Source organism: Aulostomus chinensis, chromosome 17, assembly GCF_037954235.1.
Source record: "Aulostomus chinensis isolate RoL2024-O1b breed Wild chromosome 17, RoL_Achi_v1.0, whole genome shotgun sequence".
NCBI classification, from domain to species: domain Eukaryota; kingdom Metazoa; phylum Chordata; class Actinopteri; order Syngnathiformes; family Aulostomidae; genus Aulostomus; species Aulostomus chinensis.
In genome coordinates, this window is record NC_141336.1 from 5,333,846 (window position 1) to 5,346,837 (window position 12,992).

Sequence of the window (12,992 nt, forward strand, 5' to 3'; positions counted from 1 at the left end):
TCTGAGTTTCTGTGTGAACTCCACAACGTCTTGCAATGCTGCTATCAGCTGGAGTGTGAGTGTGTAGTGTTTTTGTATCAGCATGCACCCTGATAACCTCTGCCCCCCCCCCCCTCTTTCTTTCTCTGTTGCAGCGAGGGTTTACTGTGATGGTGGAAGCGTGGGACAAGGACAACGCCACTCACAGCAACGGTAAGGTTAAAACAAGTCCCCCCTCCCTGTTTTAAGTTCACTATCTAGTCTTATTGCTTAATCTGCACTTGATGGGCCTCATGTACATGAAGGAGAAGACGACTTGGGATTCATTTGAATTCAGATACATTGTGCACTCCAAAGTCTTGCCAGTCACTATCCATCCTGCACTGTGTGATGGATCAGTGTTGAACATGTAACAGGGAGGTCAGGAACGCCTCTGTGTCCCTTCCCTCCCTCGCCACAACAACAAAAATAAACGCTCTGGAGGCATCATCATCAGCGAGCAGCATAGTGGCAAAGATATTATCAGCCACCTTACAGCACAGCGCCATTCCTGTAGAGGCTCTGTTACTCTCAATGCATGGTGGGCAGCCTCGTCACATAGTTCGAGAACAGAAGCCGACCTGTTGCAGATGGTCAGTGACAAAGAAGCAGTGACACTCTTGTCTTGCTGTTATGTGTGACAACAGAAAAAAATCTTCATGTAGTTCACTGTGTTATAGTCATATTTGCTGTCTTCCACATGGCACAAATGTAGGCAGCAAAGACACGAATGGGGAGAAAAAAACGTGGCCAACACCAACCAGCCATGTAGTCTCTATAATATCACTATTTAGCCATTCAATTCATAGAAAATGTGCTTTCACATCTTTCAATACAAGAGATGAACTCCTCCAAGGAGGTCATGTTTTTGGGGTTGTTCGTAGGTTTAGGCCTTTTTTCCACCAAGTGTGGTTAAGGGGTTGAGCGCGGACCCATGAAAACCCTCTGAATTTTGGGGCCGATCCATTTAACATTGCAGAAAATTACTCTGGGGTTGGCTGAGTTGGTCTTGGTCTGTTTCTGGATTTGATATTGCTTTCATCCTCAAACTGATCTGTATTCAAAACCTGAGTCATCATTTCAGATTTCAGATAACTTTATTTATCCCCGAGGGGCAATTAAGATCACAACTCAAAGCCTGATACAACTATCACAAGCCGTCACAATTATTACAGATTGAAAGTAATAATGGTACACTTCAGAATTTAGCGACAATTCAAGACTTGAAGTGCAAAACATTCAGGGGCTTCACTACTTTTATGTTTAATCGGAATTGAAATGATTCAGGGGGCGGCGTGGCTGGAGTGGCAGTCCAGCAGCCAAAGGGTCGCTGGTTTGATCCTCACTCCCCCCCCGTGACTGTGTCGAAGTATCCTTGCGCAAGATACTGAGCCCCTAATTGCTCCTGATGCCCCTGTGATTGACTGGCGACCCATCCAGGATGAAGCCTGCCTCTCGCCCAATGTCACCTGGGGTGGGCTGCAGCCTCCCCATGACCCTTAACGGATAAGCAGTATAGAAAATGGATGGATGAAATAATTCAACTGAAGTCCTTTCAAGTCAAGCATTTAATGTAGAGGATTCCCATTAAAGTGTCTTTCTTAATTGCTTCTAACAAAGACTTAAAGCCAAATTGCTTTGGTGTTTGCAGTGAAATATACTATATATATATATATATATATATATATTTTTTTTTTTTTTTATATTTTTAAATCAATTTCTAGTCGGCCTTCTGTAGGCCTACATGAAAATGATTCCTCACAGCAACATGTGCAGATTCCCTTTGTGTGAGCTGGCAAACAGACTGAGTTTATTTGTCAGAACTGGATGTGAAAAAGTTGGATCAGCTTGTAACAGAAACAGCTGCAGCACATTCAGGTGACGACGTGAAGAAACAGTCGATGCGGTTTGTGAATGATGAGAGACACCGATCAGCTAGCTGGAATTAGAAGAACGTGTTCCCTCTTTTATTCTTGTTTCTCTGTCTGAGCAAGAACACGATCAGTCATCCAGAATTATCAGCACTGTTCTCGTGCAGACCTGTGATTGATGGGACACTCATCGCCTTCCCACTGTCGGTTTCTTCTCCCCCTCCCCTTGTATTCTCACCCCCTCCAGGGTCAAAGGGACCGTCTCCAGCTCATTCTCTATATTAAGCCTGTTCAAGTATTGCCTCGTTAAGCCATTAATTACACACTTTTTTGCCCCCCCCCTTTCCTGTGATGTGTGTCTCCTAATTAGCATCCTGCCAGCTGTCCAGCTACCGCACGCCACTTCATTATCCAGAAACGCTGTGACAGGCTGGCATCCAGACTGCCGTGCCTCAGCCTGGACAGCAGCTCTGGTGCAGGGACACTTAAGCCTTTGCTCGGTAGACCACCTGTATATTTGACAGTGTGATGGCCAAACCGAGGGAGGTCAGGAGGCGGTGACAGGCAGGCGGGCAGCTCAGAGTTCCTAACTCCCCTCATGTGCAGACGGAATATTTTCATTGCAGTGTCCTGTCAAAGTGAAACCTCACCTGCTTCTTGGGATGAGCTAAAAAATATCACCGATTAGGGAGATCAGTTTGTTGAAGTTTCTCTGTCTGTTTTCCTTTCAATCATCTGTTTCTACGTGACACTTTGGGAGCAGGCATGAACGTGTTGCATCCAGCACAGGCAGGTGAGAGAGGGCCAATTGGATTGAAGCATAAATAGAGAGAGAGAGAGCAAGAGAGAGAGAGAGCAGGATGTCCCAATCAAGGTGTGTTTTGCCCAAAAGCTGATCTGAGTCCTCAGAATGTGTGCCAGCACATAGCCTGACTTAAGTCTACCGGAGTGCACGTTTGATCTTACCCCTGGAGGCCCATTCAGTTCCTCACATTCTCAACTGTATAGTTCCTAATAAATCACAGATGTGTACATCGCAGCAAAGTGGTTAGAAAATGAGGTGAACTGGCATGAATTGACCTTCCCAGTACAGTCAGAGAAAAAGAGTTAAGATCTGTGTACAGTTTGGGGTGTGCTCCTCTTCCTTGGTAGAATCAGGGTGTTTTAATAAGGGTTGTTTGTTTGGGCAGGTGTGAACACAGCAATCCTGCTCTGGTACACACCAAGATCGGACCAAACAAGTGGGCTGAGACCTTGTTGGAGAGGTGGCCTCGGCGCTCCTCCAAACAAACTCTAGTGCGCTCCATTTGTGGTGAGAACGTGATCCAACTCGGTCCGACCCAACTACTTGTGTACCCTGCAAGCTTTAACCTACATGACTCCTGTAACCAGGTGCACTCTACCTTTTTGGTAGACAGCATCCAAACATTTTTCACACAACTTAACATTGTCTGTAGGGATGTATTTTTGCTTAAAGATAATTTCCTCCTCCTTGAATTTTCTTCCGTATGAAAACCAACTGTACTGGACTTGTCAACTGGTTCAAACCAAAGCACAAGATGAAGAGGTTAAGGGCTTGGGGGGGTTGATTGAGGCAATAACTGTGAGAGAACACCTGGGATCCGAGAGCGTGCCCCGCTAGAGCAGACGTTTCGCAGGAACAGTGACTCATGAGCGGTTTCCATGGAGTTCCTGTGTTTTGAAGGGATCTTCCTGCAGGTTGCTAAGTGCTGCACCCACCACTGAGCTTTTCACACATTTGTCACTGAAAATAATCAAGCAATAATTTGTGAAAAAAATTAGTGGTTACTTTCAAATGGATGATTGCCAAAACCCATTTTAGCACTAGATTGATATGGTTAGCTTGCGGTAACAGTCGGCGTGCTTGAGGTGAGAATACCAGAACAGGACCTGTCAGCGAGCGACCAGTCCGGAGCTGCGTTTATTGGAAATGATTCTGATGAGAGATTTCAACTTCCTGCCAACACGGACACTAAAAAAGTTGGTGTTTGCTTGCCTTAGAGCATTTAATCAGGTTCCACCTGCTGTCACCATGGTGACGGATCTAAAGTCAGAAATATATCAGAGGAAGAAGTGGTCACGCTCAGGTTGATATTTTAAATGGGTCCATGTTTATAGGGATTAATACTTGTTTTTAACGAAGCAGAACTCTCAGCAGTACTGTATTTGATTTGCTTGATGATTCAGTGGATTTCTCAACTTTTAATCAACATTTTGTGGAAAAAAATATATATTTCGGGTTTTTCAGCCATCAAGCCGTTCAACAATTTTTTATCAAATGGCGTTTTCTGGTTGCCTGTCCATACGCACAACCAGTTCTCATGAATACGATATCTTGCCTAAAAAGGAATTTCTTCAATTTTAGCTCAAGTGTCCACTAGGACTCGAAGATGAACTGAAGACATTTTGGTTGGTCAAAGGTCACTGCGATGTACACACTTGGCAGATGTGAAGTAAACATGCTAATATTTCCATATGGAACAGATTATCAAAGGTTTACACCACCTTTTTCAATCTGATGGAGAGGTCCTTCCCATCGGCTCAGTCTCTTTTGATCAAGGTGGTTATTCAGGGGAATTTTTTGGGGGGCTGTTATTCCAATTATGTCTGGAATATTAGGGCCTATTCAAACTCGGCTACCAACGAAGCGGTGGGAGACAAGTGAATTGCTTTTTCATATGTTTGCAGATCAGGGGGAATCTCACGTTTGCTCCCCTGCTATCAGACATCTAAGCCGGTGTCATGTCTGCGCCCTCCACTGAGGCCCCTCACTCAGCAACAACTCACCAGCTCCGATTCAACAACAGCTTGGCGCTCTTTTCTTCTGCCATTTGTGTTTTGTTTTTAAACAGGCGGGGGCTTCCTGCAGCATAAACAGCCTTCACAAAGCCTTCTCTTTCCTGAGGCCACTCCAACCTGCTGCCCAGATCTGTTCACACAATGTTCCAGCCGCACTAGATACCGCCGTACATCCACCAGCCTTACAAGTCTTCTTACCAGCTGCTTTGTTTGAAAATTCCACAAAAAACACCTGGGTTGCCCCAGTATTGATTGATGATGTTTTCTGGTGGCAAGCAGAGATGCGCTTGTCCCAGCTCTTTTACAGTGCGATATTTAGATCTTTTCCCAGTGAAAGGAAGATGTTTCAAACCGTCACGGCCTTGTTTTCTAGAAAGTAATGAACCTCAGCAGGTCAGGGAATAAAACTGAGTGATACATTCGAACCAATTCGGAGATCCCTTCAGTTATATAGGACTGGCAGTGAAGAGGTCAAAGGTCAAAGCAAAAGTGTCAGCCCTTTAACAAATCACTCAGGTTACATGCAGCTTGTTGCATGTGTAACTAAAACCCCTGAAACCGGTCCCTCTTTGTTCCTAAAATGAAGCCAATCATGCTGCTCTTGACACGATCAGCTGCTCAGATCTGAAGCGCCCTCCTTGTTTATATAAGCAGGTTTTATATGGCCCTCTCTGCTGCTCTCCCTAGTAACAACCACCTCTCTGAGCATGTCTCCTCCACTACAGAGATCTCATGATTGGTCAATATTTTTATATCTAATTGCTTGAGATGAACAGCAGTGAGTGAGCGCCGGGGTGTTTCAGGTGGTGGGTGTGGGACTGAAATCTGTGGCAGTGTGTTAACTCGCACTGAGACTCAGTAAATCAGGACAGTGTGAAAATGGATTTTCTCTCTTTTTCTACAGCGTCAGACTTCAGCAGTTATGTTAATGATGAAGGAATATGTTTAAATGTCACATAGTTGATACAAAGAAGACAAAAAATTGTCAAATTATCTTAAATTTGTTCTCACACACTTAAAGCAAAGCACCAGGAGGGTATGTCGAAGAAGGAGATGCACTCATGAAGTCAAGAAATGTGATTTACATTCAGCATTGGTTCTGGATTCATTGGTATGCTGTGTACAGACCGAACACAAAGCGAATATTCTCTCCGTTTCAAGTTTACCTGCGAGTAAAGTGAATAAACTAAAGTTATCGAACCTGTTATGGAGCCCTTGTATTTGTGCATCTTCTCAGTCATCCAGGTCATCGTAATTCTCAAGAATAATCAATTCAGGCAGCTGGGCTCACCTCTCGTAAGTGAAGACGTTTCGCCTCTCATCCAAGAAGCTTCTTCAGTTCTTGTTTTTTTGGCTGAGAGGATCGACATCAGACGTGCAAACCTGTAGCTCAGTTTATAAATCTGTAAATCTGTGTGCACAGATTATGACTGTGCACACAGATTTCTAAACTGTGTTTATGGATTTGCAATCTGCCTCCACTTTAGCTCCCAGATTTGTAAACAGGGAACATGTCCACATTTAAACTAGGGATGTGACACTTTGTCAACTGAACAGCTGACATTCAACAGGCTCTCGTGTCGATCGTGAAAGTCAGGAATCTTTTTTTTTGTCTTGTTAGGCGATAAACTGAATCAGTTGCCTACAAATCTCTTCCAGAACAGGAATCTATTCTTCAAAATACAAGCAGCAGTGCCTTATGTTGCTACGGTTTTGTCAGAGCTGCTATTTTAGAGGAAGTTGAACACTTCTGTTGCTAGCTTGTTGTTAGCAGCTAAGCTAACATCACTCTGTCACTGCATTGTGCTCTGTGCTGTTATACTACGCACTCATCCCTCCCCAGGTTCATATGAACTTACTTCCCTGACTATTAAACTCCGGTTTCCCCTCAGGCAGCGTTACAGGACCTGCTGGTCAGTATCTCTGAGCTAAACAGCAGTTTTTCAGATTTTGAGTAATTCTGTTATGATGCACGTTATTGGTTTAACATTGGCATCAGCTAAAATGCACACGTTTGACTGGCATCTGCCAGTGGCATTTGCTGATGTCAGTCGGCCAGTGTTAATCTGTTGTGCGGTGGTACGTGCGCTGTGCTGCGCTGCCTACCTGCGATTGCAGCTCTCTCCATGACTCTGCAATGTTCTGTTTGAGTGTCCGGCACAGGTGCTTTGTACACCTGGCCTGTCCCAGAGACAAGAGAGTCAGAATGCTAGGAGCGGAAACAGGCGGAATGATGTCTGTGTGACAGGGACTTACTATTATGTTTATGTTTTGGTGAAGCGATTGTTCACTCAGAACAGTTCCGCTAGCGATGGTCCTCTATTAGATTCGTAGATTTGTCCATATTTATTCCAAGGGATCCATTGCCAAACTATGAAAGTGGAGTAACTATTAAAAATTAAGATAAATTTGTAAAGTACACCACTATTTATCTATCCAATTTTCACATGCTGTATCATTGCAATCTTTCTCCAAATGTGGTGAATTTTCATTTCTCTAATAAAGTGATGGATGAGGTATGATGCAGCAAAGCCTGCTGGGTCATGGTGCTTCTGTTCCTTGAGAACAAGCTAAAGGGTCTTTCCGATGTCGCCCTTCCTCGTCTGCTCCGCGGCTCTTATTATTTCCGGCCTGGCTCCAATGGAGTTGGGGCTGGATATCCTGAGAGGGGGAGGCCGGGGAGGAATAGGGGGAGGACAGCGTTTCAACAAGCAGGAAAAGTGAAAAAGCAGTTAGGTTATCAAGCCCTCACAGACCCTCTACACCCTCCGTTTGTACTTGCTTAATTTTCCTATTCTTCACCCTTTTACCTCTTTTGGTTTTTTCCCCCTCCTCATTCTGGGAAGAACAGAGGGATGTTTGATTGGTGTGTTAACACTGGGCGTCATGGACCTTCTAATCTCACTAAACACCGGGTTGTTTGGCCAATTCCCATAACTGGAATAAAACCTGCTCCCTGGAATGTCATTCAGAATTTTTGTTGCTTGGAATTCGTACTTTACTACCAAGCTGACCCGAATATTTGACCTGCTGAATTCTTTCTGTCGTCAGTCGTCTGTAAAAAAACAAAACATTTTCAGTCTGTAGCTGTCAAGTGATTTATTTAGCAAATCCTCTCCTTATTATGTGTTAAGACTTTCATATCTTTTGGTTTCAGACAAAAGATGGTGCTCAGGCACAGTAGTGTTTTTGAGCTAATTGCTAACTTACGTTTTTTGGGGTTTTTGGCTTATAATCCTCGGAATTAGCTAATAACTAAAAATAACTGAATTAATAATTTCCGTAGCAAGTTTTGATCAGTTAAAAAGGAAAAAAAATTCCTTCAGTGTGAGGATTTTCTCAGTTTATGTTTTAAATCCTTTTGAATGGATATTTAGAAATTTAAGACTTTTTTTTAGCCCAGGGGATTTTTTGCAATTTTTTTTTACATTAATTTTGAATAAACAAATGACAAACAGCTGTCAGATGAGTGAAAGAATCATTATCTGAGGATAAAAGATCTATAGAAAAAAAATCAAAGTACATATCATCAACTAAATTTTCATTTTTTAGGTTCTTGTCACACTGACGTAAGTTCGTGGTCACTTTTCGTGTGCGTTTGTTTTTGTTACTCGTTAACTGAAGCTACAAATGTTTGGTGCGACATCATGATTGGGCTCCAGATGGTTGAAGAATAACTTAATGAAACGACCACTTACGACTGAGTCAGGTGGGACAATGACACCACATCCTGACCACAACCTTCATCCCTTCGACTACGTTACATTTTCCACATTTTGACTTCAGCTCTTTACAGCATAAGGTCCTGGAGAACCTTTGTCCGTCTTTTAAAACAACATTTGTCACATTTCTGATTTCTCTCGTGTCCAGATGAGGAGCTGCTGATCGAGCGCAGCATCTACAAAGGGATGATCAACCCAGGAGAAGAGAAACTGACGGTCGAGTATGAAAGTTTGATCGCCAGCCTCAAGTACACCATTCGAGTGCGCTGCGACGAACACTATTACGGTAGCAAGTGCAACAAAGTGTGTCGCCCCCGTGACGACTACTTCGGCCACTATGTGTGCGACCAGTTTGGGAACCAAGGCTGCATGGAGGGCTGGACGGGGCCAAACTGCAAAACTGGTGAGCAAGGATGCTGTTGTCCTAACTGATTTATAAAGCTGAGAAAAAAAAACAAAAAAAAACAGGCTGTATCATTTAATTATGATGAGATTTACCTGCAGTTGCTGAAACCATTGAAAAATCACATCAGTTAACTGTTGAGCGACAGTGTTTTTGCTACCAGTGTTGTGTTTTGATAAATTTAATGCAAATATTTTTTTTCCCCGAGAAATGAAATCCTTCCTCCTTTTTGGAAAATAAGTTAAGTGACATTCATGTCGGGTTTCACTCACTCTGCAAGAAAGTAAAGGACTTTTGGAAATTGTCTTCACTGCTGGAGATGCAGAAGCTTTCACTTTCCATCCAGCTACCATTGTGCCCGCAGCAAAGATTGTCTTCCTTCGACAACAAGTACACACAGGAAATGAGATTTTAATGATTTTACAAAACAGAGCATCTGACAAACATCCATGTGAAGTTTGAGGTGAACTCGTGTTTCTGTCACAGCAGCTAACACAAACACATCTCTTTGTATCCCAAAAGCCACCTGCAAGCAAGGATGCAGCGTCCTGCATGGGTCGTGCAGCGTGCCGGGGGAATGCAAGTGAGTCCCAGCCTTGTTTGTTTGTTCCACACTGTTCACCTTGATGTTGTCAAGTGATATAAAATATGACCTTGTTTGGCTGGAAAGCCAACATTAACGAGAATAACAGTAGTGAAACAACAGAGTAATGGAGGTTGAGGGGCTTGGCTTGTTGATAACATACCAAGCAGAACAACAGTTTTGTGAAGTGCCCCCCCCCTCCCCCCATTCCCCTCCCTCCCTCTCACTTCTGCACCTCCATCCCTCAGCTCCACTCTGATCCAGGAGCCATTGTTCTGCTTCCTGTTCTAAAGCTGGCTCGCTCCTGCCCACACACACACACTCACAGAGGCCTGTTTTGTTGCTCTAAGTTTCCTCCTCCAGCAGCAGAAAGGCAGCATGCCCCCACTCTCTCTTCACCACTCCCCCGTGTCAGCGTCTGAAGCCCACATCACCTCTTCCTATCCTAGGCCTTGTTATGACTGGCACTCGCCTGGGAGGAAGTGTGGATTCCACCCGATGCTGCACACAACAAGCAGAGCACATAAACACATAAAACTGGCTTTGTTTTGTACTTATGTGGAACAAAGTTGCAATCGCGTGGCGTAAGAATGAGCCTTACAACCCAGAAATAAGTTAGCATTGTTGAGCGTCCAGTTTCCTCACCTCAAAGTCAATAAGTTTTGGTTAAATGCCTGAATTAAGATATGTGGTAAACACTAGCTTCAGATGTTACGTTGTTATCAAGGAGCTAAACATGACTACAGAGGTTGTTGTGGACGTCATACCTCAGGCTAGTTGTGGTGATGCTGGAGACATGCATCTGTGGTGTAGCTCTTCGCAGCTAAATGTTAGCTTTGCGGCGCTAGCGAGGGCATTCATGCTGTAAATCATAGAAGTGAGGCTCGTTTGTGACGAAGATTTTCCTCAACGACGCACACAAGTCTCATAAACACTCTGCTGAGCTTTCTGGCAAAAATCCCAAATGTAGTTCAGCAATACCGTTGGCCTTTGGTCTATGCAGATGCTAAATTCCAGGGTTATTGCACGAAGTTCACGCTTATCTGGACTTTGTAGCAGCAAAACTCTCAACTTTGTGAAAGCAGTGTCATGCAACAGCTGATTATTGGCAGAACTACTGTTCATGCAATATGACTTAAACTCAACATGTCTTATCAGACGACCGTCTCATGGTTGCTTCATGAGATTTGTTCCTGTTGAGCCACCGGTCCTTCACCCACTAAGATTTAGCCTTTTTGAGTCAGTTTTTTTTTCCCCATTATTGCAGAAAGCTTCATGCAGGACAGTCATTATGAAACAAAGTATCTCGAAGAAATAAGTGACACCACATTCAAATTGTTTATTCACAAGGAAACAATACAAATAACCTCTAACTTGATATAAAAGTATGGAGAACACAAAATGAAAATGAATTCTCAAGTCAAGCGTGTTGGAATACATTCTGGTTTAAACTTTCTAGTTGTATGGAAATTGTTATTTACTACAATTTGCAGCATGCAATCTATACCTGTATGGAAGTTTCACTGTCAAGCAAACCTAATGTGACTGTCAAGAGCAGAGCCTACTCCAGTAAATTTTTAGTAAAGAGATTGACTAAATGAATTCTTTACAAGTGCACATTTATCGTGCAAATTAACGGTTCAGTATTTTGGTTCAGTTTATTCATAAAATTGGATTTACTGTAATATCAGAGTCGTTCATAGCCGGAGACAGGCAGTGATTTACCTATCTTAGCCTGGCTTAGCTGAGTTTTAATCAGTTTAGCTTAGCTTAACGTGAAGGCTGAGTGGGGGAAAAGCTTGCAAGGCTCTTTCCAAAGTTTCTAGTCTGCCTTAAACTCACGAATTAAACTCAAATGATCTTTTTTAAATTAATCTGTGCACAAAGAGCATTGTTGTGAAAACAAAATGTAAAAGTTGGGGGTTTAAGGGAGAGGAGCAGCACGGTGGTGCAGTAGTCAGCACTGTCGCCTCACAGCAAGAAGGTTCCGGGTTCGAGTCCCGGCTCCAGCACAGGATCTTTCTGTGTGGAGTCTCCATGTTCTCCCTGTTCCTGTGTGGGTTCTCTCTGGTACTCCAGCTTCCTCCCACAGTCCAAAAACATTTGATTGGATACTCTAAATTGACTGTAGGTGTGACTGTGAGAGCCAATGGTTGACCTGTCCAGGGTGAAATACTCGTGTGTACTGCAGAGTATTCGACCTGTGATTGACTGCTGGTGAAACCCTTTCTCATTGTAGACAGAAGCCAATGTTAGCATTATTCTGTGGGGCTTTACTGTCAACAGTGTAACTGACAGGAATCAGTTGAAATATTGATCTCATTTCATTTCCTTCACGTGGGCGAGGAGGTTGTTTGTGTTCCGACGGCAGAAATAGAGCACATTTTCTGGCGGCGACCATGTTTGTTGTGATGTGAGTGCTATTTACTGGGAAGTGGAACATTTCCAAAAGGGAACTTTCCACTTCCCAGCAGAATGAACACACTATTATATCCTGACTTCTGTGACTTCATGGATTTGGCTGGTAACTTGCATGCTCCTCATACATGTATACGTATAGCTACATAGACGGTCCAGTTCTGTTCTTTTATGACCCCACGACACTGGACTATATGCATTTAAAAAAGGCTGAGCGGGCGTTTGTTGTAGCAACTCTGTGAACAGAGGAGGAGGCAGTGAGGGAGGAGGAGAGATATTTAGATTTGATTACATGTGGAGCTGAACTGTACATTTAGACACAGTGGAGCGTGAGTACTTTGGAAAGCCAACACACACATACACACAGTAAAAGTGTTTGGAAAGGGCAAGTGATGAGAAGGGGTGGGGTCGGTGGTGGAGGTGGTGGTGGTGGGGTGTACCGAGGCAGGTTTGATTGAATTAAGATTTAAAAAAAAAGAAAAAAGGCAGAGATGAAGCCGGCATGTCTTATTCGAAATGGCCGGAGGATTGGAAAGGAGAGGAACACCCTGGAATGTGCCTCAACATGTGATTTGGAGCTTCACCTCAATCAGAACACACACACCCCTAAATGCATGATGAAGGCTGCAAGAAAGGCTAGTTCATGTGGAACAGATTAAATCAGTGTATAATAGGGGTCAGGTAAGGGTGTCAGATTTGGCAGCGCTCATATGGAGGCCAAAGGGATAATACATTAACAAAGTTTTATTTATTAAGAACATTTTTCATGATGTACAGAACAACAACTCTGTTCAGCTGTGACCCACTGCACTCTCCTCAATTATGCACGCATAGTTTGCATTTACATGAACTAACATTCTTACCATTTCAGGAGAACTTTTGGTTTTTCCCCGAAAATAAAATGTTTTTGGATTAACTGGAAAACTTATTTCACAGTTTTGTTTTTCTCCAAATCGATTCTTGAGTAATGCTAACTAATACTACCCAAATATCCCCAAGCCTTTGTCAACACTTGGACATCTTGAATTGATGGAGCCTGACTTCTAGAATTCAGAAATTTGTTTTTGCAAGCCAAGAGAGACCGGAGATTAACAACAGCAAAATGACTTAAAACATCTTTTTACAAAATCTGTGTGTTCTGGGTCTTTGAGCTAAAA

General features: G+C 43.3%; 1 protein-coding gene across 3 annotated transcripts in view; it reads left to right on the forward strand.

Annotated features, from left to right (window-relative positions):
• LOC147246116 (protein jagged-2-like) overlaps positions 1 to 12,992 on the forward strand; it is a 55,313-nt gene that overhangs the window by 19,593 nt on the left and 22,728 nt on the right. For all 3 annotated transcript variants that reach the window (XM_086182063.1, XM_086182064.1, XM_086182065.1), the window contains exons 3-5: positions 135 to 192; positions 8,580 to 8,834; positions 9,357 to 9,417. In XM_086182063.1, coding sequence (XP_086038189.1) covers positions 135 to 192; positions 8,580 to 8,834; positions 9,357 to 9,417 — 374 coding nt within the window. The remainder of the gene's footprint in view (positions 1 to 134; positions 193 to 8,579; positions 8,835 to 9,356; positions 9,418 to 12,992) is intronic.